General features: G+C 38.2%; 1 protein-coding gene and 1 pseudogene across 14 annotated transcripts in view; one reads left to right on the top strand and one right to left on the bottom strand.

The window, feature by feature from the left end:
* The window catches only part of BCLAF3 (BCLAF1 and THRAP3 family member 3), a 203,131-nt gene that overhangs the window by 65,243 nt on the left and 111,480 nt on the right, over positions 1-26,408 (top strand). For 11 of the 14 annotated variants that reach the window (XR_011968266.1, XR_011968265.1, XR_011968263.1 and 8 more), the window contains 2 exons: positions 9,234-9,335; positions 17,859-18,014. Coding sequence is in view for 9 of the 14 variants with exons in the window: in XM_072615330.1 (XP_072471431.1) it covers positions 9,234-9,335; positions 17,859-18,014 (258 nt within the window). In the remaining 5 variants the exon portion in view is untranslated. Of the gene's footprint in view, positions 1-9,233; positions 9,336-17,858; positions 18,015-22,596; positions 22,653-26,408 lie in introns of all 14 variants that reach the window. The other 3 variants (XR_011968264.1, XM_072615325.1, XM_072615326.1) reach the window with 1 other exon arrangement.
* LOC140507250 (small integral membrane protein 15-like) lies at positions 14,359-14,647 on the bottom strand (annotated as a pseudogene).

Here is a 26,408-nt window from a genome sequence, read left to right on the forward strand (position 1 = left end):
TTTTACCTGCCCGAGACTGTCCACATGAAAACTGAGCTTACACCCCAACACAGTTTACCCAGCAGTTTTTGTAAAATAGTGAGTGCTTCCCTGTGTAATTTAGATATCAGACTTTCACTTGAGGCAAAGATTTTTTTCCTCACTTATTTCTAATGTAACTCCTTTCAATTTTATGTCAAGAATGACCATTTAATCTCCTATTGATCCTCTTAATCGCTTGATTAGGCCAAAATCTTTTATCCAAAATTATGAAAGGATCTCCTCTTTTGCTCCTCTAATTTGTTTATGATGTAGCCTTTGAAATGTACAGTAGGTCATATGTCTGTTTGGAGCTTAGTGTCTCTTTTCACACACACATACACACACACACACACTCTCTCTCTCTCTCTCTCTCTCTCTCTCTCTCTCTCTCTCTCTCTCTCTCTCTCTCTCTCACTCACTCTCACTCACTCACATTCTCTTTCTATGAGATATTAATCCAAACTTGATTTCTGTCAGGTTGCTTTCTAATTTTCCTAGCAGTCTTTTCTCCAATAGTTGGAATTTTAGGGTTTATTCGACCATAGTTATGTTCCCTTGATTCTGGAATTTGTGTTGGTAGTCTGTCCCACTGATCAGTTTTCCTCTTTTTTACCCAGTATCAAATAGTTTGAATGATTCTGCTCATAGTGTACTTTGGGGTCCCAGTTTCTTTCGTCACTTTCCTTGATATTTGTAAGATTTGCATCTCTAGATGACTTTTGTTATTTTTTCTAGTTCTATAATGAAACTCCTTTGTAGTTGGAGGCCTATGACCCTAAATAGATGAGCAAATTCAAGTCATTGCCATTTTTATTATACGGAGTCATGCAACCATGAACACTTATTATCTCTACAGGTATTTAGACTTGAATTAATCCTGCAAGAGTGTTTGCCAGTTGTCATGAAATTCCCGTGTCTTTATACGTGGGCTTCTACATATTTTAGATGCACTATAATTAATTTGAATGTGCTGCAGTTATTTTGACTAGAATCTCTTGCTGGTAGGTTTTATTAGTAATCCACAAAAGGCCCGATGATTTGTGTGTGTGTTTGATAAACTCTTATGTTGCTAACATTATTTATCATTTTAATTAATTTGATGTGACTCTCTAGAATGGACCATCATATAATCTACCAAAAATAGGTAATTTTGTTTTCCCTCAGTCTGTTCTTTTCTTTAACATCTTTTTGCTGTAGTATTCGTTTCTAGAAATGTATAAAATAGGAGTGTGATAAGGGCCATCGTGGCTTTGCTTCACGCTTGGTGAGAACTGGACAAACTTCAAATATTTCTGCATTAAACACAATCCTTTTTCTCATATTAAGGAAGGATCCATTTGTTTTTATGCTTTTTGCTCTCCTCCACTCCCCCAGCATTGGGGTTGTTTTTTTCAAAAATATATGTTTAATTGTAAATATAATAATAGTAGTTTTCCTTAGTGACCCAGTAGTGCCTTTCTGTTATAAATCCCATTTGATGGCTACATAAGATATTTTTAGCATATTACCATAGCATTTTTTTCTAATATTGTATTCAGTATCTTTGCAGTGATATTTGTTAGGGTTTGTACTGTCCTTTCTGTTTCATGAAAAGAAGTTGGCAGCATCCCTAATTTTTCAGTTTCTGCAAACTTACGTAATCACAGAATTAATTCTTTGAATATGTTAATGAAATTCACTTATAAATATATCTGGTCCTGGATTATTTCTTTTTCCCTTTTGGAGTACATTTATGCCTTAGTCGATTTCTCTTTTTTATTGGTTAATTTAAATTCACTGTTATTTTAATAATTTGGGTACTCTGTGTTTTGTATATTTATTATATGTTCATCTATTTTATTTAAATTACCATTAATTTTTTTAGACTGTTGTTAGTCAAAGCTGTGTGCAATACTTTTCTTTGTTGTAATTCTTTTAATTTCAACACATAAACACTTAATAAATATTCTCTCCCTTCCTCTCTTATTGATAGCTTCTGCGTTCTAGGTGATTATAACTTGTGTCTTCTTTGTACTTTGTACTCCTTGTCTGTGGCTCCTTGCAGTGTTTTTCTTCTTATGTGGAAGCTTTGTTTTTTCACTAAAGCATCTGTAGAGAATTTCATATGGGAGGTTCTTTCCAGGAGGTAACTAGATCTTTCTCTTTTCATTTATCCTGTGGTGGATTTCAGTGCCCTTTTCTTGCCATGTGTCTTGCGGGGGGTAGCTGGAGGTGCAGGGGAGGTGTTGAGTTTTCTAGGAGTTCTGTGACTCTTAAATTGTGGCCTGTTTTCTAGGTCAATTTTTTATAGTAAACACCTGATATTGTCTTTTTTTTTACTCTTTTGAGTTTTATTTGAATATTTTTTGTCTCATATAGTTATTGAGTTCTTTTTTATCCTGATTTTCAAGGTATTATTAGCCACTTGGGTGAGGTTTCTGTCTTCTATTTTGAACTGTTCTCTTTCCAGATTTTTCCTATTGAATTTTTCATTTAAAAAAACCCCATTTCTTGTGCTATCTAGGTGATCTTAAAATTGTGGATAATGCTCTTTTAATGGGTTTTCCTCTTGGGCAGTTCTTGATCCATACTATTTCTCCATAGTGCTTACTTGTAGTACTTTCTCTTTATACATATTACCATCTTTAGAGGTGTTTGTGCCATAGTCAAACTCTGCCTTCTTGTGTACTTTTAGATGGGTTGGTCATAACCTGCTTTAACCCAAACTAGATTTCCTGGGTTCCTGCTGCTGACTTCACCTTCCTTTGGTGTAGCTATTCCCAGAGCATAGCCTAGGCAAGCTTTGGTGTCCCTGATCAGAGTTCTCTATGTGAGTATCCCTGATAAGGACCTTCCCATGGGATGGAATCCTAACAAAGTTGCCCCTAGACCCAATACTCTAATTTCCTTATAGGTCTTACTGAACAGTAAACCCACTACCCCTACCTAGACACTGGAAATATGAGGAATGGGTCTCAGGGCAGTACCTGGGGTCCCATCACATGGATGTGCCTGCTGTTTCTTTGAGAAATATGAGTCTGTGACATACCTGTTATAGAGAGCAATGAGGCATATATGAAGAAATTAGGATATGGAGTCAGTGTGGCAGGGAGTTAGGTAGGGGCCTAGAAAGAAGTTAGAATATTGGGGTTGAGGGCAGCTTTATTAGGATTCCATCACATTGTCTTACGTTTTCCTTAAATCTTCCATAATAAGGATGCTGGGTTATCATCTCTCCTAAGCCTGTGTCAGCTGTGGGCCACCTTTTCTTTTCCATTTTTCACAGGGTGTTGGTGCAGGCCTGATATATTCCCCTTTCTTATCCTCCTGTTTTTCTTGGTCAGGATGCTAGGGTAGGGCTTCTCCTCTCCGTATCTGCATTTTTACTGGCTCTGGTATTGTCTAGCATTGCCCCTTTCCTTTGTCTACCGCTTTCTATATTGTAGTCCTCGACAGGATGAAGTTTATTTACATACGTTTTTCTTCAGATTTTTGTGGTATTCAGTTTCTTGGTCTTTCTGGATCAGAGGTATCAAATTTGCTATTCAGAGCCCCTAATTGGGCCTGAATCATATTAAAAGGTAATCGGAAAATGTTCAACAAAATAAAATACAGTACTACATAGGTAATGTTAATTTGTGGTTTTCCAAGTCATTATGCAGCCAGCAAGGGATCTGTTACTGTTTCAAGTTTGATGTAACTGTGTGAATTTTCATACATCCATATTTTTTCTTTTTTTAAGATTTAAATTCATTTTTAGTTTTCAGCATTCATTTCCACAAGATTTTGAGTTCCAAATTCTCTCCCTATCTTTCCCTGTCCCCCACCTCAAGATGGCATGCATTCTGATTACACCTTCCCCCAGTATGCCTTCCCTTGTATCATCCCACTCCCTTTATCCCCTTTCCCACTTCTTTTTCTGCTTTAATCATGCCCACCCCCCACCCCCATCCCCTTCCCCTTTACTTTCTTGAAGGGCAAGATAGATTTGTATATACCCCATTGCCTGTATAGTTTATTTCTGAGTTTTGTGTAAAAACATTTTTTAACATTTGTTTTTAAAGCTTTGAGTTTCAAATTCTCTCCCTTCTTCCCCACCAACTCCCATTGAGAAGTCAAGCAATTCAGTATAGGTTATACACGTGTAGTAGTTATGCAGAACACCTCCATAGTACTCATGTTGTGAAAGACTGACTATATTTCCCTCCATTCTGTCCCACCCCCCAATTATTCTATTTTCAACATTGATCCTGTCCCTTTTCGACAGTGTTTGTTTCTGACTACACCATTCCCCAATCTGCCTTTCCTTGTATCATCCCACTCCCCTTATCCCTTTTCCCTCTTCTTTCTTGTAGGGTTAGATACCCAATTGAGTATGAATATTATTCCCTTCTTAAGCCAGATTTGATGAGAATAAGGTTCATTTGTTCTTTCTCATCTCCTCCTTCTCCTCTATTGCAAAACCTTTTTCTTGCCTCTTTTATGTGAGACTATTTATCCCATTCTATCTCCTTTTCTCCCAATATATTCTTCTCTCACCCCTTAATTTTATTTTTTTAGGTATTATCCCTGTGCCTTCTATCTGTCTGTCTCTTTCTCTTTATCTATCTCTATCTATCTATCTGTCTGTCTATCTGTCTGTCTGTCTGTCTGTCTGTCTATCTATCTATCTATCTATCTATCTATCTATCTATCTATCTATCTACCTACCTACCTACCTACCTACCTACCTACCTACCTACCTACCTATCTACCTATCTACCTATCTACCGCCTCCCACTACCCACTACTGATAAAGGTCTCATGAGTTACAAATATCATCTTCCCATGTAGGAATGTAAACAGTTCAACTTTAATAAGTCTCTTATGATATCTCTTTCCTGTTTACCTTTTCATGCTTCTCCTGATTGTGATATTTGAAAGTCAAATTTTCTATTCAGCTCTGGTCTTTAATAAAATATGCTTGAAAGTCCTTTATTTCATTGAATGTCATTTTTTTCCCCTGAAGTATTATACTCAGTTTTGCTGGGTGGGTGATTCTTGGTTTTAATCCTAGTTCCTTTGACTTCTGGAATATCATATTCCAAGCTCTTTGATCCCTTAATGTAGAAGCTGCTGGATCTTGTGTTATCCTGAATGTATTTCCACAGTACTCAAATTGTTTCTTTCTGGCTGCTTGCAATATTTTCTCCTTGACCTGGGAACTCTGGAATTTGGCTACAATGTTCCTAGGAGTTTCTCTTTTTTGGATGTCTTTCAGGAGGTGATTGGTGGATTCTTTCAATATTTATTTTGTCCCCCAGTTCTGGAATATCAGGGCAGTTTTCCTTGAGAATTTCTTGAAAGATGATGTCTGGGCTCTTTTTTTGATCATGGCTTTCAGTAGTCCTATCATTTTTAAATTGTCTCTCCTGGATCTATTTTCCAGGTCAGTTGTTTTTCCAATGAGATATTTCACAGTCTTGCATGTTTTCATTCCTTTGGTTTTGTTTTATAATTTCTTGATTTTTTATGAAGTCATTAGCTTCCATCTGCTCCATTCTAATCTTTAAGGAATCATTTTCTTCAGTGAGCTTGTGGACCTCCTTTTCCATCTGGCCAGTTCTGCTAAAGGGCATTCTTCTCCTCATTGGCTTTTTGGCCCTTGTCACTTGAGTTAGTCTGTTTTTTAAAGTCTCGTTTTCTTCAGCATTTCTGGGGAGTCTTCTTTAGCAAGCAGTTGACTTGCTTTTCATGATTTTCTTGCATCACTCTCATTTCTCTTCCCAGTTTTTGCTCTGCGTCTCTTACTTGATTTTCAAAATCCTTTGGGAGCTCCTCCGTGACCTGTGACCAATTCATATTTTTCTTGGAGGCTTTGGATGGAGGAGCTTTGACTTTGTTTTCTTCTGTATGCACGCTTTCGTCTTCCTTGTCACCAAAGTAAGATTCTATAGTCTGATTCTTTTTCTAGTTTTGCTCATTTCCTCAGCCATTTACTTGACTTTTCCCTCTTTGTCAAGGTAGTTCTCTACTTCCATGGGGGGGGTGGAGGGTGTGCTGTCAGCCTGCTTAATTCCCCCCACAATCTTTGAACTTAAAGCTCCAGAAACAGTGGCTGCAGCTGCCCCTGCTGCTGCTGTGGTGGCTAGGGGTTCCTCCACCCCCTTCCCACTCTGCCTCCTTGGGGCTAGGGTGGGACCACTCCACTCTCCTGCACTGGTCCCACAGGCTTTTCCCACTGACCTTCCAATTTATCTCAGCATTTGGGGATCATGAAGTCTGGAAACCACCACAGGTGGGAGACATTGTCTCCCCAAGACCTGCTCCCGTCCCCTCTGTGCATGCGTGACCCATGGTGGACTGCGCTCTGCTCCTAGCATGGCACGATAGACACTTTCTGCTGACCTTCCAGGCTGTCTTGGACTGGAGGTTTGCTTCACTCCGTCCTTCTGTGGGTTCTGCAGCTCCAGAATTAGTTTAGAGCCATTTTTTACAGGTATTTGGTTGGGTTTGGTGGGCAGATTATTATTATTTTGTTAGGTATTTTGGGGGTCTCCTTTAACAAGCTATTGACTCTATTTTTATGATTTTCTTGCATCACTCTTGTTTCTCTTCCCAATTTTTTCTCTACTTCTCTTAACTTGATTTTCAAAATCCTTTTTGAGCTCCTCCGTGACCTGTGACCAATTCATATTCCTTTTGGAAGCTTTTGATGTGGAGGCTTTGACTCCACTCTCTTCCTCTGGCTATATGCCTTGATCTTCCTTGTCACCAAAATAAGATTCTATAGTCTCATGTTTACTCATCTTCCCAGCCACACACTTGACTTTCAGCTCTTTGTAAAGGTAGAACTCTGCTTGTGGTGGGGATGGGGGTGTGTGTGCTCTCTCAGGCTTCAGAGATATTGTATCAGCTGCTTGAACCCCAACCATCTGTGGGCCCAGAGCTGCAGAAGCAGCCTCTGCCACTACTGCTACTGCCACCGCCACCCTGCCTTCTCATGGAGGAAAATAACCCATAAAAAGAAATGAGGAGGCATCAAGAGAAATGTAGAGTAGAGACCAGGAAAGGGACAAGTGAGAGAATCTGGCCGAGACAGCTAGAGGAACTGATTGGGGCAAGTTGTGGGGTGGGTAGAGTGAGCTGCCCTCAGAAAAGAAAGAACAGTAAACAGCCCCCTGTACTGTGTCTTTGGTCTCATGGGTTTCGTGATCTGTGCCGATGATTCCCAAGTTTCTGTGTACTCTCAATTTTAGATGTGTGGATTGTACATCCTTAGGCTTCTTAAAACACAGTAGAAGCATACAGTGCCTGTCCTTCCCCTCCTAAGCTTTCCTATTAGGAGAAAAAGAAATCTCAGTGACATCTTTCTTTTTTTCTCTTCCTTCCTTCCCTCCCTCCTTCATTTGTTTACTTCTCATTCTCATTTTCCCTCTTTTTGACTGCACAGGGCTGTTAACTACTGTTGGCATCGTAGGCGAAAGAGGTTGCCGACTCCTCTTCCAGCCATTGAATCCGTTTTAATATCACTGTTAGAAAACAGTGATTGGCTGTCAAGCCACCTTAATGATACTTCAGTCAGTAAACTAACATTTATTATAATTAATTGTAATTAAGCAATTTGTTATTACTTTAGACTATTGTCTGACCCACCCTATTCCAACAGAGAAGTGAAGGGAAAATAAACCTGAGAATAAGCAACATCAGTATTATAATTGGAATGACTTGAATTGAAAGATCTAGTTAAGATTCCCTATTGGGGAGTTTGTGTGGGAATAGTTATTGTATGAGGAGCATAGAGCACAGTTATGAGTTTTTTTATACTAAACAAAATTGCCTCTATTTGGGGGGGTACTGGTTATTTTGTAACAGAAATGGTAAATTAATTGGTATGCTACGTAGCAATAGTCATTTCAAATTAACTATTTCTCATTTTGTGAGTGAAGAAGCAGTGCTATGTGTAGAAAAAGCACTAGGTTTGAGTTAATTATATAATTATATGTCTGGATTATTCACTTAACCTCCCTGATTCTTTCTTCCCCATAAATGAGTATATTATTTGTACTGCCTACTTTACTTTTTGGGAGCCTTAAATAAATTCAGAAATTAATGGACACCAAATAAAATTAGTTATTCATGCATTTCTTTTCTTTTTTTTCCTAAAACGCCATCCTATGCCCTTTCTTGCTTGCCCTCCGGATTCCCAAGTGAAAATAAAAGAATTGCAGAACTCTCCTAAGGGTGCATATCATTAACAAGCAAAACAGATTCCCACATTAGTTGTGTCCAAAAACACATCTCATCCTACCTTTTGAATTTGTCAGTTATCGGTGAGAAGGCAGGTATTAATGCGCTTCACTGTTGATCCTCTGCAACGGTGGAAAGAGTTCTGGATTGTTCCCGAGCTGTTTTACTTGATAGTGTTAGTTTTTTTCCTAGTTATGTTCATTCCCCTCCACATAAACGCATATAAGTCTTCACAGATTTCTGTGAAGCAGTCCTTTTCATCACTTCTTGCTGCGCAACAGTCATTACTTCTGTTTAATTGCCTTGATTTGGTAGCCATTTGCCAATGGATAAGCACCCTCTTAGTAGACTACTTTACTGGGTTGCTTTGAGAAAAGCAGTTTTTAATTTTAAAAAGTCATCATAAAATAAGAGCTTCTATTATGTGAATGGACTGGATCAGGGGTGAGGAACCTTGACCTTAAGGCCTTTTTATTAAGGAGATTTGTTCTGTGAAGTTTGGGTTCAGTGAGAGGGCCACACGTGAGAAACCAGATGGCCACATGTGGTCTCAAGGCCACAGGTTCCCCACTGCTATCCTAGATGGTCACAAGAAGTGCTTTCTACCTCTCATATTCCACCATTGTCATCTTGTTATTGATGTTACAAAAGGTTTGGGACATTTGACTGCCTGAGTTTTATGCCATCCTTTCTTAATAGTCTGGAGGGTTGGCTTCTAGAAAAATGAGAGCTGTATCCAGTCATTGGTCACAGGGTTTTGTAGCTGTTCGGTGGGATTTTATGCTTAATTTGTATTGCATCTCTGAACTGTGCTCAATTTATTAGCTCACCTGTTACCATTGGAAGATAATCTAGTGCATGATAGCCATGATGGTAGATGGTATGTGTGTATGTGTATTCTTTTGTTCCTAAAACCATAAATATGTGGGTATTAGATAATTTGTGGTCAAAATGAACTTAAAAAAAAGCATAGCAAAATACTTTTACTTTTCTTTTCTGTTCAGAATGCATATTATACCTCCAGAAGAAAAGACGTCACTAGTGACAGACCATTTGGAATTAGAGACAATCTTCAGAATCCAAGAACCTTTAGAAGACCTTTTAAGGTATTGCTCATATGTTTATTGAGTTTGAGTTTTGGCTGTAAAATGATTCTGTAGGTATGCTTTTCTGAAGATGTGTTTATTTCCCATGATAATGCATGAAAAATGGTTTGTATGATGTCCTGAATTCTTCAATATGTATTATTTAGTAAATTTTCTTAAGATGACATTGAGGTACTGATAAAAAAATTGCCAAATGCAGCATACTAGTGCAATACGTATTAAAGATATTTTATTAGACTTATTTGAAAGTAATTTTGATAGTACCTTGCCTTTAACCAAATTATTTTGGTTACCATTAAAATTGTTCTTACATGATTCAGAGATTATTCTGGATTCTCATAGACAAAACCTGTAGCAAGCACTTGCACTGGATGGTTTTACCAACCTATTTATATTCCAAGAATGAAACTGGCTGAGGATAGAGAAATGGCATCACCTGAATGTTGGGCAGCAAGTAATGAGTTTTTTCAGCTATAGGAATTTATGCACACCACTTCCAAGTTGCAGAGGATATTGTAATCTGCTTTATTGAAAGGAATATTTACTGTACACTGATGAATTCACAGTTCTGAGAATTTCACATTCTTAATTAACCAGAACATTCCATTTCCCAATTTTTTTTAATTTCCCTATTTTTATAATTTTTAGTATTGTGTGTATCTTATCTCTTCCTTGGTTAAGTTGCCATCCAGAGTTTTTCATAGTTGGAAATGGAAGGACAGTTGGAACATTGGAAGGGAGCAGACAAGAATGGAAAGAAGCTGTCTGAAAGTCTTATGTTAGGACAGATCTGGCCATCTGGATGATAGGGGTGATCTTGCTGGGGATGATCATTGCTCTTAGCTTCCAAGTACAGTATTAATGGGGATTTGTGATCCATGCTGATTTTTGGAGCTGTTCACAAGAATGTATATTTCTTAGTCATTCACTAGAGTGTTTTTTTAGGCTTCCAGTGACCAGGTATTTATGAGGATGACTAGAGACAACCTAGGATGCAATGGGAAACCTTGGCTTTTTAGGCTAAGGCCTTTTCAGGCACTCACCTAGGGTATTGTAATGCCCATTCAGTGAATGCCCCTTTAACAAGTAGTCAGGGGAATGACCCCTTTAAATAGAAAAGAAAAACAAATAAATCAAGACCCTCAGGGTTGCTGTTTCAAAGAGAAACAGTCACTGTTGACATTCACTGTAAGCCAGGAGGGTCCAAAGACCAGCCTAGAGTGAGAGAGAGCTATGCAAAGTTATCAGCCTAGCCCCACTTTCTCCTCCAGAGCCATCTGGATCCAGTGACCGAATAGTCATTAGGGTGACTGGAGATGGCTCAGGAGGAGAAGGTGAGGCTGGTGATCTGCACAGCACTCCTTCCCTCAGAACAAAGTCATCATTTCTCTGATGTCATAGTTCTCTTTTAAAATGAAGGACAAAGACAACCCTGTGAGTAGACTGAGCTGCCTGAATGGGGCCCCAGCCCTCAGTTCATCCTCTCTCTCAGTCTTTCCCTCTCCCCTTCCTTCTCCTCTCCAAAAGAAGGTAAATTTTGATGGCCAGAAGCTGCCCAGTTAACTTGGGGTTTACTGGTTAGATTTCTTTCTTGGAAACCTTCCTTCCTCCCTCCCTGCCTCCTTCCTCCTCATCCTTCCTTCTCTCCCTCCCACTCTGAAGCCCATAGATTGAACCACAATGGGTCCCTGCCCAGGCTTCACTCAGTGACTGTCTTTTGGACCCTCCTGGCTTATAACCAATGTCAGTAGTAACTTTTTCTCTTTGAAACTACAACCCTGAGGGTCCTGAGGCTCCTGCCCCTCCCAACTTGATTGATTGATTGATTTTTCTTTTCTGTTTGAACGGGCCATCCTCTGACTACTTCTTAAAGAGGCCCATTCACTGAATGCACATGACCTCACTCTAAGTGAGTACCTTAAAAAGCCTTAACCTAAAAGACCATGGTCTCCCATTGCATCCTGGGCCATTTCCAGTCTTCCTGATGAATATCTGTTCACTGGATCCTGATGGCTGAGGAGGAGAAAATGAGACTTGTGACCTTGCGCGTCCCTCCCTCACTCAAAACAAAGTCAAGTGCAAGTCATGTCTTCGTTTCTCTGATGTCATGGTCCTCTTTGAAAATGTAGGACGAACACAACCTTTCTTAGGTTTATTCAAGGATATTAGTGGTTCCTCTTCCTCTCTATGGAGAGATCTTGAAAGATTTTTTCCAAAAATTAAGAAACTAGAGAGGATTCTGGGAAGATGGCAGAGTAGGTCAGAAAACTTTCGGCTCTCCAAATTTCTTCCACCTCCACCCCTCCAAAAATAACTATTGCCTCAGAGCCAGTGTAGAACCACAGAAATAAACAAAAGTCAGTGTAAAGCAGTTGTCCTCTTACGAAAATCTTAGAAGTCCCCTGGAAAGATCTAATCTGCAGCAGGGAGAGGCCTGAGTGACATGTAAATACCTCCAGGTCACTCTACCGAATTTACAAACAACAAATCCTGGGGTCATCTGGGTTGGGAGGCAGCCTTAGCCTCAGCCTCTGGAGTTTTCACCTCATGAACAGCTTGGGGGTCAGAAGGCTGAATTGAAGAAGGTTGTCCAGGCTGTGCTGGCCAAACAGATCTTGGGTGGGGCTGCGGGGAGAAGCTGGTGAGTACAGTAGCAGAGGGGCAGGGACCCTGCTGGCTGTGGGAACTTGCCGGAGAGCAGAGTCCCTGGTTTCAGTTCCAGGATAGAGAGAACAGCCGTAGTGGGCAGCCACCAGAGAGAACCTCAGGGAGCCAAGAGCATTTGTAGTATGGCATGGCTTAGGAGTAGAGAGGAGAAAATAGAAGTAAGGAGGACCTGAAGCTTGGGGCATCATTCCCCAATCTTGGGTTTAGAACTTGGTCATACCAATAGCTGCTGAAAACAAAATAAAACAAAAAATAAAAATGATGAGCAAGAAAAGGAGAAAGAATCCAACCAGGAATAGGGAAGATCAAGTCAGAGGAAGCTCTGGGAGCAGAGAAAACTGCTCTCTTTTCAGATGGTCCCAGTCACAGAAAGGGTTCTTGGAGAAAAGCACCTTCCAAATCTGATGTGATACTGAAATGAAGGGAAATTAGGTGAAAAATAAGAGAAATCCAAGAAACATTATGAAAAGTTAACCAACTAGGAATAGAGAATCAAAAACTGAAGAAATTACCTCCTTGAAAAGTAGATTTGGGCACGGGGAAGCTCATGATGTTCTAAGACACCAAGAAATAATAAAACAAAATTTTGAAAAAGTAGAAGATAATGTGAAAGATCTCATCAGAAAAATAACATCTGGAGAACAGATTGAGGGGAAATAATCTAAGAAGAGTTAGGGTTAAAAAAGAAAAGGATCTTGATGCATTATTGTAAGAAATCATCAAGGAAAACTGCCGTGAGGTTTTACAACAAGAGGGCAAGGCCAAAGTAGAACAAACCCACCGATCACCACCTGAGAGAGATCCGAGCAGGAAAATTGAACAGGATCATCATAGGCAATGTTCAGAGCTCTGAGGTTAAGGAGAAAATATTGGAAGCCACAAGAAAAATACAATTTAAATATCATGGAGCTACAGTAAGGGTTATGTAAGATCTAAGAAGCTGGTAGGGAGGAGGGCAGGTAGTGCTGGAACCTTTCCCACACTGGAAATAGGTTAAAGAGGGAGCAGTACATACGTACATACGCACACACGTACACACACACATATCTAGAAGGGTATAAAAGTCTTCTAAATTCAGAAAGAAATTTTAAGGCAGGGGGAGAGGATAAGGGAAAGACTTTTAGAGGGGGTGGGTAGGTTAAGGAATTAGAGGGAAGGTAGTAGGTAGAAGTAACTTAGAGGAATAAGGAGGAGGGATAGGGTAAATAGGGCAAGAAGGGTAGGAACGAAAAATAGGGAGGAGGAAAATGCACAATTGTAGCTTAAACTGTGAATGGGATGAATTTACCCATAAAATTGGAAAATGGATGGCAGATTAAAGATTTGAATTCAGTAATACATTGCTCTTCGGAAACACAATAAAAGTGAAAGGTGCACACGAAGATGAAATAAATGACGGGAGTGAGATTTTATTATGTAAGGGAGGGGGCTAGTAATCATGATCTCAGACAAAGTTAAAGCTGAAATAGATTTAACCAAAAGACAAAAATCGGAGAACTGCACTGTGAATGCTCTCCTATAGGTCTTGTTCACGTTTGTTTTTTGATATGGAATCATTTCTGAGAGTAAAAGCAAATCTTGATCAAGTAACAAGTCCCAAAGACAAAAAAACCCACCGTTTTTCTTGTGCTGTGATGGGATGGAAAGTCAACAAAGTATGCAAATTAAATTGAAATGAAAACAGGCTTTTTGTTTCTAAGTTTCAATCAGAAAGCTAAAAAATTGGGACTTGTTTCTAAGAAACTGACCCCTAACATAGAGTTACCTGACTGCTACCACATAGGTTAGAATGAAGTAATGGATCAAAAAGTGTGTATTTGAAGAGCCATCTGACAAGACTTTTTTTAACCATTTCATTCTGATATACGATACGAACATGAACAAGCTGGATCCTTCTAAGTCTGGCATGTTTACAGCATTCCTAAATTCTTCTCTGCTGGTGATTCCACACAGTGGGGTAGCAGTCTTGATAATTGTACATAATTCTATTTGTGCAACGTATAACATGCTATGCAGTCAAAAAGAAAACATGAGAAAATTCTATAGTGTATCTAAATTAATTAAATACCAAATGTCTTACAGTTATGTTGCCAGTATCTTCCAAATCAACGTTAACTGCGCTGAAGTCAGAACTCTTACTAACTAGTTCATGATTTGCTTTTGCATGCTCTTCTCCCCAAGCTGAAAAATCACTAGTTAGAGCATTGAGGTTAGAGTTTTAATTTTCTCACATGCACAGCTGGGATAAGATAGCACTGTTACAAAATACAACAAAAGCATCCCAGTGTTTCTTCAAGAACTGCATAATTTGGAATGATTTTTCAAGAAGGGTTTTCTTCTTAACCTAATTTTTCTCTCAATCTTTCTTTTGTCGTTTGGCTTTTACCATGTTTTCTTGATGTCTCTTTCTTCTTCTGCTCCTTTGCCCTGGCCTCAATCATCTTTGCTCATTTCCAAAACAGTACTGCACTTGCTAGAAAAGGTGGAGGGAACCAAAATCTCTGCAGTTAAAGAAGCCATATAGATCCTTTGCAGCCCACTCCACAGCATACTCAACCCAAGCTTTTACATTAATCATCTCTGTAGTTGTCCTTGGAAAAACCCTTTCCAAAGATGCTACAGCAGGACCATGCCTGACACTGTTTAGGTGCTTGAAGTTTTACACTTCTTTGCAGGATTTCAACTTACCCCTCAGTCTCCTTTGCTGGATTTTCATCCATGTCACACTTGCAAACTTTGCGTGGTCTACAAAACTTTACCCTGGGCCCTTTTTTTCCTCTCTCCATATAGTTTCAGTTGGTGATCTCATCAGTTCCTGTAGATTGAGTTATCTTGGTTATGCTAATGATTCTCACCTGCTTATTCAGCCCTGAGTTCTGCTGACCCAGTCTTGCATCTCTAACTGCCTGCTGGACATCTAGAACTCGATGTTCTATAGATATGTTAAAGCCAACATGTCCAAAGCTGAACTTAATATTTTTATCCCCTAAAACCGTGCCTCCCCTCGCTTCCAAACTTCTTCCAATCTGTTGCCAAGGCGTGTTGATTTACCTTTGTAAAATAGGCCACAGTAAAATACTGTCATGCTGCTGGCACGAGCCCTCGTTACACTTCACACCTGGACTATTGTAATAACCCACTGGTTGGTCTGCCTGGTACAAGTCTCTCCCCAACTGAGTCCATCCTCCACTTAGCCATCAAGGTCATTTTGCTAAAGCGCAGGTCATACCCTGTCTCCTCCCTACTCAGTAAATTTCAGTGGCTCCCTGTCACTTCAGAATCCTCTGTTTGGCATTGATCACCAGCTCCCTATCCCCCCAACTCTCACTCACTCTAGCCTTCTTCTAACTTTTACTCTACCACATGCTGCCTTATGATGGAGTAGCATTGGCCTCCTTGCTGTTCCTTCAGCCACACACTCTTATCTCTTGCCTCTGGGCATTTTTCCTCGCAGAAGCCCTTATTTTCCTTATTTCCATCTTCTGGCTTCCTTAAAATCTCAGCTGAAATCCCATGTTCTGTAGGAGGCTTTGGCCAAACTCCCTTATTTCTGGTGTCTTCCTTTATCTTGTTTGTGCACGATTGCCTGCATATTGTTTGAGCTCTTGAGTGTAGAAACTGTCCTTTGCTTTTCTTTGTAATGCTAGCACTAGCACTTCGTGTTTGATATATGATTATTGATATAACTCCCAAACATCACTGTAATTCTTGTGGAGTATTGAAAGAGTAGAGAACGAGATTCCGTCTCCTAGGCCTTGCCGTGCCAACAAGCTCGTATGTGTTGACTGTTTTGTTACTGCTGTCTTTGGTATTTTTTAAGTAGAACATTATTCTCCCTAGTTTAGAGATGGAATTGAAAAATATTCCTTACCAGGGATTCTTGTTGGTAGTTTTGGGCAGGCATGCTGACTGTAGCAGTGTTTGCTTTGGGTGACCCTTTGGTTTTGTCCCTTTCAAGTTGTTCAGAACTTTTCTCCGGCCCCGAGTGTGCTTTGATGAGTCGTTGCCTCAGCTTTGTTCCTGGCCAGCAGTCTATTGGAGAGTTTGTTCCTGTGGCTTCACAGTCTTATTTATCATGGAAACCAACAAGAACTAAAGTCATTTTACAAAAATTCACTTTTCAATAAAATTTGGAATTCAAAAATTCTATAAAATAAGCTATGCCTGTATTTTTCTTCTGTTTAAAATACCCAGTTTTTTGTTTTTCAGAAGCGTGCAAAGGAATAGAGAGGTATACTGTCATTTTATGTGTTTATTCTTTCATTCTTGTAATGAATCCGAAGGCAGTGACAGACAGGTGATCTATGATACAAGAAACAGGAACAGAAGTAGCGAGTGGTGTTTGATAGACGGTGTGGGGAGGAGAATCACCTTCTGTCTCTACCTTCTCCATTATTTTGGAATGGCTTGTACCTTTGGAAGTATGCCCAGTGTTTAGATATTAAATATTTTGGATGGCTTTTGAGAATTAAGTCCCGATCCTGGCTGTTTCATATTTATTTGCTGTGTCACCCTAAACAAGTATGTTAACCTCATCTCAGTTCGCTTTTCTGAAAACTAGGAGCGATACTTCATATGAACATTGTAAGGCAGAGATGTCAGGCTTGTGGTCCACAACGTTCCCAGATGCAGCCAGCCTGGAATGTAGTTCCTCTCTGATTTTCATGTGTTGATGTGTAAATAATAAAAAGAAATGCATGAATGTGTGGTTTTCTAGTAAGTGTGTGGTCTGCAGAGATCCACATGTACTGTTCAATGGCCCCATTTCTGTTTGAGTTTGACACTGGTATTGGAAGAATTACATATGAAGACTATTTAATTTATCTGAGCATACAAAAAACTTCTCCATGTCCTCTCATTCTTTGTAATTCTTTTTAATCATATTTTCCCATAAATTAAATTGAGTCTACATCTATAATTACCTTCTATGGAAAAGACATTGTGTTAGGTGATGGGAATATAAAAATGAGGCCCTTGCTGCCCTCAGAGGGAGCCTACATTCTATTAAATCCTTCGTAGAGATGCCATCCTTCTACATCCTGTAGAAGGTAAATACTTGAGTTGCATCTTACAGGAAGAGGGTTTTTCTGTGAGACAGAAATGAGGAAGAAGTTCATTCTATGAGATACACTGGATTGGCAGTGTGATCACGGCTCATGAGATGGCACGGTTATGTTGTCTTTCCTAACAATAATCTTTTTCAAATGAGTGTTTTATTTAAAATTTTTATGAAATATTTAGATGTCAGTAGTTAGGATTTTTTTGGGAGAAAAGTCACTGTATAATATTAAGCATTAATATAGAAAGGTCTGTTGGATTTTTTAAGCCATTCTTTTTTAGAGATCAAAAGCTAAATGTTTATTTTTGAGCTTAACCAGGTACAGATATAATAATAGGGATATAAAATGATGACTTTTGACATACCGTAAGGCATGTCATCTAGTGAGCCAGTTATTTTTTAAAAAAATTCATAGTTGAAATTTGGATAGCCTTTCCAATGAAGTAGTAGCTTATTTGCACAGAACTTGCAAGTTGTTTTTAATTAACTTTAATGCACTCAGCATCACCTTATTATGTCATTCTTTGAATATCTGAAGTACTTAACGTCCAGAGTTATTCTGTAATGGATTTTTCTGAAATCACCACTTTAACTGTAACATGCTGTGTCAACATAATGTCTGAAAATATTATTTTAAAGATGAAGTGGAGGTATTATTGAAAAAGATAAAACTTGTGTGTTAAATATTTTAAAATATTGCATGCCTCACATTGAAAATGATAATTTCATCATTGTGTCAATAAAGTATGCTTAGGGATGTAATAGTTTAAAACTGATTTTATCTTTTTTCTTTACAGAACAATTTGATAGATGGCAGATTCCAGCCCCATTATAAATCAGGCCTAGTACTGAAGGGTTTGTATGTTCAAGCTAAGTACCAGCGCTTACGTTTTACTGGTTCAAGGGGATTTACCACTAATAAATTCAGAGAAGAATTTCTAAGGAAAGAAAAGGTTAGTTTGATTAAAGTCATATTTAAAAATTTTAAGTGATTCTAAAGTTCTCAGTTTATTAGAATTTATCTTGAAGAATTGATTGCTTTTAATTAAAATTTCTGAATATAGCAGCTTTTCTCATGGCATAGAGTAAATGTATAGAGTAATTAAAAATAAGAATATTTACTCATAAAATAATTTTAGCTCTAGCTTATGTTAATGACATATAGAATAACCTACCTTAGATCTTCTGGTATCTATTATGATTGCAAATTAAATTGTATAAAGTGTGGATAAACACTAAATAGCATTTAAAATGTAGTTTTATTCACCTTTAATTCTATTAGGCCATTATTGTATTTTCAAAACATTAAGAATTCTTGGAAACCCAGTCACTTGCAGGTCTTCATCATGCACTCCACCCAGTTTTTTTTTTTTAATGTTATCTTTCCCCCATTAGACTGTGAACTTGTTGAGGGCAGGGTCTTTCACCTTTCTTTGACTCTCCAGTGCTTCGTTCAGTACCTGGCGTGTAGTACATAGTAGGGATTTAAGAATATTTTTTAATGACTTGTGAATTTAATATTTTCTTTCTACTTTACCCTGTTACTGCCCTGATCCGCCAGAGCTTAGAGGAAGATGTTTCTCATCCTTACTACTTGAAGCAGTTTGGACTGTAGCAGCCTTTAGCCTACAAGCCCTGTGCTTTGAGAGAATTGTGGGCAGTTTTTCAACCACAGGGAGGATGGCCATGTCAAAGGAAGCCAGTTAAGAATGACTGCTCTTGCCAAATCAATACTAGAGGTTCCTTATCTGAAGCAGGCTTTAGTGGAGTTTCAGGGTCCTCATGTGTCTCATAGCTCTGTGAACTTCTTCTGTCCTCACTGTCTTCCGGGGTTTGACTCATTGATTGGCTGCTTTTGATTTGTGATTCCTCTTAAACTCCACTTCTATTTGCTGTTATTTTCTCTTATCCCTGCCTGGTTTAGAATCTGTTTTGACTTGGCTTCTACTTGCCTGACTGCTGCATTTACGTCTCACTGCAGCTGCCGTGTATTCTTTTGGGTCTGCTTTGCTCCTGCTCCTTGGTTCTGATGCCATGTGCAGCCTTTGCCTTGGCTCTCCCAGGTCTAGGTTACTGTTCTGTGTCTTTGCCTTGGCTCTCCCATTTCTAGGTTACTGTTCTGTGTCTTTGCTCTACTCTATCTGTGGTCCTGCCGAACAGTAGACTGACATCATGCTTCAAGTGAAATATCAGTTGCCCTATCGCTTATTGCCTCAGAAACCATCAGGGCATTGGAGGAATAGATGATTTCTTGATAGATTAAAGTACAAACAAGAGGCCCATCATGGACCTCCATTTTCCTCACTGATAACTTAATGCTTTGTTCATTTTTTAAAAGTGGAGATTTTGAACCAACATCCGTTCCAGAATCTTTCCAGGTTCGTCCTTTAGATTATAGCCACATGTGCCTGATGATTGAACTTCCCATCCTTGTGGAGGGCAATTCCTACATAGTGGGTAATAAAAATAGTTTTCTTCATTATATGCCCTGTGTTTTTAGGGACTGAGACCCATGTAACTTAGGATACTTCAGCACTTACTACATCAGTATAAATGAGTTACATCCTAGAGCTAGATTCTTGTGTCTACTGGTCAGTGGGGCCTGGAATGAAGCAGTGCCATAAGTCCTAGGCGGTTCTTTGTTTAGAGCTTCCTGTTGGAGTTGATAGTGGGTCCACCCAATTTAGTGGAGGCTTTGGTTGCTTTTTTCTTGATCTCCTGAGAATGACAGAGGATCACTCTGGCTTTCTCTCATCCCTCCCCATATGAGCAGCCCATCTTTTTTTTCTGCAGTGTTTTTCCTTGATGGTAATAGTGACTCCTCTTCACTGTTGGTATGTTTTATCACTTTCTGCATGATGTTTAAGTTTTGGTCCTTTGTAGACTGTTGAAATAATAATAGTAGAATGTTGCTTTAAAAAAAGATGGGCATTTGTTTCCATGGAAAGCTTAGGAAGGGATCCATGAAAAAAGCCAGTTTTCCCAAGTTGTTCTAGCCTGCTCTCCTCCTATCCATTTCCTCCCAGCTATTCTGCTTGATTTCTCCAACTCCACTAAGCTCATCATCAGAAATGCCATGATCATGAGGATTGCTCCAGCTGTGGTGTGGGTGAGGGAACAAAACTTTCCTCCAAAAGCCTTCCCTTTATAGAGCAGTCAGATTTTCCAATTCTTTATTTCCCACTAGCTGTTTTGCTTGGTTTTGACTACACAAAGTTCTCCATCCTCCCCACCCCCAAATACCTAGGTTTGCCCACCTTTTCAGTTTCCTTTTGTGTGTTGTCTTCCCGTATTAGATTGTAAGTTCCATGAGTTCAGGAACTGCCTTTTTTTTTTAGGTTAACATACATTTTATTCAAAATATTACAGATACTTGAGCACTGACCGTACAGATACAATTCCTTCCTTCCTTCCTTCCTTCCTTCCTTCCTTCCTTCCTTCCTTCCTTCCTTCCTTCCTTCCTTCCTTCCTTCCTTCCTTCCTTTCTTTCTTTCTTTCTTTCTTTCTTTCTTTCTTTCTTTCTTCATATAATTAATTAATTTTCAGTTTTCAGCATTCATTTCCATAAGATTTTGAGTTTTGAATTTTTCCCGCACCCTCTACTTCTCCCCCTTCCACACGATGTAGCATGCAGTCTGATATAGGCTCTATTTATACATTCATATTAAACATATTTTCACATTAGTCATGATGTAAAGGAGATTTGGAACTAGTGGGAGGAATCACAAGAAAGAAGAAAAAACAAAACAACAAAAGAAAAGAAGAGCAAGTAGTAATTTTCATCTGTATTCAGAATCCCAAGTTCTTTCTCTGGATGTGGATAACATTTTCTATTATGAGTCTTTTGGAGTTATCCTAGATCCTTGCCTTTCTCAGCAGAGCTAAGTCTTATCAAAGTCAGTTGTTGCACAGTGTGGCTGTAACTGTGTACAATGTTCTGCTTGTTCTGCTCCCCTCACTCAGCATCGGTTCATATAAGTCTTTCTAGGTTTTTCTGAAGTCCACCTAGTCAGCATTTCTTAATAGCACAATAGTATGCCATTACATTTATGTAACAGTTTGTTCAGTCATTCCCCAGTTGATAGACATCTCCTTAATTTCCAATTCTTTACCATCACGGAAAGAGCTGCTATAAATATTTTTGTACGTGTAGGTCTTTGTATCGTTTTTATGATCTCGTTGGGATGCAGACCTAGACATAGTATTGCTGACTGTGCACAATTTTATAGCCCTTTGGGCATAGTTCCCAAATTGTCCTCCTGAATGGTTGGATCAGTTCACAACTCCAACAGCAATGCATTAGTGTTTCAATTTTCCCACATCTTCTCCAGCATTTATAATTTTCCTGATTTTTCATGTTAGCCAAACTGATAAGTGTGATGTAGTACTTTGATTTGCATTTCTCTAATCAATAGTGCTTTAGAGCATTTTTTCATATGACTTTAATTTCTTCCTCTGAAAATTGAGTGTTCATGTTCTTGAACACTTATCAGTTGGGAAATGACTTATATTCTTATAAATTTGACTCAGTTCCCTATGTATTTTAGAAATGAAGCTTTTATCAGAGACACTGGTTGTAAAAATTGTTTCCCAACTTTCTGCTTCACTTTTAATCTTGGTTGCATTGGCTTTTGTTTGTGCAGAAACTTTTCAGTTTAGTGTAATCAAAATGATCCATTTTGTATTTCATAATGTTCTCTATCTCTTGTTTGGTCATAAATTCTTACCTTCTCCATAGATGTGACAGGTAAACTAAGGAACTGTCTTTTTCTTATCCTTTAGCACAGTGGCCTATCACTTAGAAGGTTCTTAATTGTTTATTGACTCTCCTTTCTAAGCCCAGGTCATTCTCCATCTTTACTGAATGTCCTTTGTTCATACAGATACATGTTGTAATATAGGCCATAGACATGCTTCATCTGTTTACTTTGTCTTTTCTCAGTGAACGGTCAAACTAAATTCTTTTAAAATGATTACAAATCTCTGCTAGGAGACTTTCCTGTTCCAAATCTTGATGCAGTTTTTCAGTGTCATTCTCAAGCAGAAATATCCGGGAGGACCTCACCATCCAAAGAGAATACTTCTTCATCTTTGACCTTTTCTGGCTTTTCTGCATTGCGTTGGATGACACATTGAGCAATACTTCACCTGATTTTATGACCAGAGGGTTATTAATAGAACATGTTTATATCTGTTATGTCTTTCAAAGAAACTTAAATTATTTTTATAGGTGAATGGTAAACAACTTATTGCAAAAGAGCCTTTAAGGTGATGTTTTACTTTATAATGCTAAACACAATGGTTCATAGAGTTCAGCACATCTTTCTTCAGTTGCTATATGGTAAAGATGTCATCCACTTTTGAGCATTGCATGCAAACTGGCAGTATCAGTGAAAATGTGTTCAATTTGTGTATAGGTGATATTGTATAAGTAAATAGGCAAGTAGTTGGTGGTCGTATCTTGGTAACCTTTTTTGTTATTTTTTATAAGGTCCAAGATTGTTTATATTTCTTTGGTATCTTTCTATCTTTCAGGTAACTTACATATTAGGTTCTTAATGCTCTCACAGTTATGGCTGCTCTCTCATAAGGTAACTTCTCTACGCATATTTGAATCAATTCAGCTACTTTTCTTGTCTTTGGTGTGTGCCATTTTTACCTCTTATAAGCACATTCAGGACTGTGATACAAGGGTCCACCTGTAATGTTTCCACTGAGGGGAAACCAGTTTCAGTAGTAATCTTTACATATCTTTTCAGTTTCTACTTTAATTTATTCTGCATTTTTATGCTTAAATGGCTTTGCAGTGATTTTACTTAGTTGGATCCCTTGCTAGACTTTTTTTTTTAAGGCAGGTTTTACCCTCCACTCCTTTCTGCTTTGTGAAATAATACTATTCATAGTTATCACCTTCAAGATTTTATATATGAGTTTATAGCTGGTCTTACCTGTGTTCTCCATCTATCTCTGCTTCTCCACAAGTCAAATGTTTTCTGACTGATTCTAACAAATGTTTTATATGTACTTTCTGTGCTCTTTAGTTCTTCTTGTAGTGGCAGTGGATTTGTAGTAGTTAAACTTCTGTACAGGTTTATTATCAGTGGTGTCAATATCACTTCTATTGCCCATTTATCATTTTTCATTGCTAATTATGAATTTTAATAGTTCAGAATTGAGTTGGTTCCATTTTCAACATCTTTTCCTCATTTTTTTTCCCTTAGTAATTCTCATCTTTGTGTTGACAGTTGCTTTGACTGTATTTAGATGATTCAGTCAACTTTCACATAAATAACATGGTTATTCTTGTACATTACAATCTAATTTATTTGATATGTAGCAAATTTGACACCTACTCATTCTTTCCTGGAAGAAATTGTCTTTGATATAAAGGTGTGAGTTAGTCTCTTGGCCTCTGTCATTCCCATTTCCTAAACAGCATTTCCTCATACATTCTTGCAATCTTTTTGTATTCCCACCTTTGCATTGAGGTCACTGTATAGCAGAATATATATGGATTTAACTTGAAGAGTTGATTATGAAGTTCTTGCTGTAATTTCTTTATCTCTTCATCCTTAGCAACCAATATTGGTACATGTGTTTTTTCATAGTGGTCTTACTGCAATAGATGATGACCAAATATCCCACAAAAATATTTTCTTACAGTGGAGTCAAGATGGGATAAGTAGCAACTTTGTGTTCCTTAAAAGCTCTTCAGCAATGACCTAGAAAACATTTCAGAATAAAACTCAAGGAAAAAAATCACATTGAGTAATTTTTCCAGCCCACAGCACTATAGGAAGATACTGAGAGGTCTGTAGACACAGTTTAGGGTCATAGTTCCAGGGCAGAGAAGGGTGGTTGTGATCATGAGTGAGCAGGGGTCCTATCTATGTAAGGAAGCAACGAAGAAACCTTCTGAATCACACCATGTTGGAAGCACTGAAAACTTAAAAGCCCCCACTGATCTATGGAAGGAATAGAAAGACATAAAATACAGAAGTACAGACCAGACATCCCCTCGCCCCTAGTGAGCAGAGTCCAAACTAACTCTGCTATAGTAAAGTACAGTCAAGAAATTGGCTGGTTAAATGAGTGAATAATAAAAAAAATGCACCTGACTATAAAAAGCTACTGTAAAGAGAGGGAAGCTCAAGACAGAAACTTAGAAGAGGATAATGACTTGAAAGCTTTTACAAGGAAAGCCTCAAAGAAAAACACAATTTTGAATACAAGCCCAACAAGAATTCCTTAAAGAGCTAAAAAAAAGTAATGGCTGCAATGCAAGAATATTAAGGAAAGAATGAGCAGCTTGGTGAAAGACATAAAAACCTTTACTCAAGAAAATAACTCCTAAAAAATTATAATTGGGTCAAGCTCATGACTCCAAAAATCAAGAAACAATAAAACAAAGGTAAAAGAATTTTAAAAATAAGAAATCAGGAAGATACTGACCTGGAAAACACATTAAAGAGAGATAATTTAAGAATTATTAAATTACCTGGAAGTCTTGAACAAAAATAAATAATTTAGACTTTAAATTTCAAGAAACTATAAAGGAAAACTGCCCTGATACTTTAAAACGAGAGGGCAGAGTAGAATTTGGAAGAATCCATTAGTCAATTCCTGAAAGAAATTCCAAAATGAGAACTCCCCAGAATATTATAGCCAAAATCCTTGCAAGAAAAAAATATTGCAGATAGCTAGAAAGAAAAAATTCAGATACTGTGGAGTTGTAGTAAGGGTCACATAAAATTTAACAGCTTCCATGATAAAGAAGTGAAGGGCTTGGAATATGATACTCTGAGAGGCTAAAGAGGTAAGATTGCAAGTAAAAATAAGCTACACAGAAAAACTTGAGTGTCATCCTACAGGGGCAAAAATTGATGTTTAATGAATTGGGGGATTTTGAAGAATTCCTAATTAAAAGACCACAGAGCTAAATAAAAAATTTTGCCATTCAAGTACAGCAATTGAGAAAAAAGGTAAACTCAAGTAAAAAATCATAAAGAAATAGTTAAACTTTTTACATTCCTATATGAGAAGATGATACATGTAACCCCCTAAGAACTTAGCATCACTGGGGCAGCTAGAGAAAGTCTGCTTAAAGGGACAACGAGGTAGTGGTGCAGTGGATAGAGCCCAGGGCTAAGAATCAGGAAGACTCCTCTTTTTTTTTTTTTTCATCAAATTTTTATCAATTAAATGAGCTGGGGAAAGGAGTGGCAGACCATTCCAGTATTTTTGCCAAGACAACCTCCCACAGTGGGGTCACAAAAAGTCAGACATGACTGAAACAACTGAACAACAACACTTAGAGGGAGTGGATTTGGAGTCTGTTATGTTGGAATCTCAAAAGAAGACTGAAAGGGCATGCACCGAGAGAAGGGAGGAAATTATTTCATAAATGAGGCTGCAAGGAAGTTAAGCAATAGAGAACTTGAGTGTGGGAAATGGCCAGCTCTTGAACCTTGCTCTCAGTCTGAACTGGCTTAGATTAACAGCTGGAAAAACAACTGAGCAGATGGAAATTCATGAAAACAATTAGGGTTATTAAGCTTATTAAAGATAAAGACCATGAGGTAGCGTGTGGGGTGCAGCCCAAGCAGTGTTCAGAGGTGAGTTTATCCATCAGTAAAGAAGAGAAAGCGCAGATCAAGGAATTGGGTGTATAGCTAAAAAGACTAGGAGAACAACAGATTATTTCCAATTCAACATCAAAATAGAAATTCCCAATAAACATCAAAATGGAAAATTAAAGAGGAGATTAATAAAATTGAAAGCAATAAAAAATGAACTACTGAATAACACAAATCTGGTTTTATTTTTTAAAAAATCGACCAAATAAATCATCGGATAATTTGAAACCCGAATTACCAGCATTCAAAAAAGTCATTAGCTATTTTGCCCAATTATATGCCACTAAAATTGACGCTAACTGAAATGGATAATTACAGAAATAGATATTTCCCAGATTAGCAGAAGAGAACATGGGACACTTGGACCTTATCTTAGAAAATATAAATTTAAACAGTAACAAATGCGCTCCCTAAGGGTGGAACAAAAAACCTAGGACCATTTGAATTCACAAGCCAATCCTGCTATTTAAAGAATAACTAATTCCAATACTGTATGAACTATTTGAAAAAATAAGTCTGCCAAATTCTTAACGATACCAGTATGGCCTTGATACTTAAAGTATGAAGAGCAAAAACTGAAAGAAAACAATAGGCTAGTTTCTCTAATGATAACTTATGTAAAAAGCACAAGAAGCTTAGGACACTATGGCCACAGGCCTCCCCCCCCTAAATAGAGATCAACTTGAAAGCCATGAAAAAAACATAAACACC

The sequence above is a fragment of the Notamacropus eugenii genome, chromosome 5, assembly GCF_028372415.1.
Source record: "Notamacropus eugenii isolate mMacEug1 chromosome 5, mMacEug1.pri_v2, whole genome shotgun sequence".
Taxonomy (NCBI): domain Eukaryota; kingdom Metazoa; phylum Chordata; class Mammalia; order Diprotodontia; family Macropodidae; genus Notamacropus; species Notamacropus eugenii.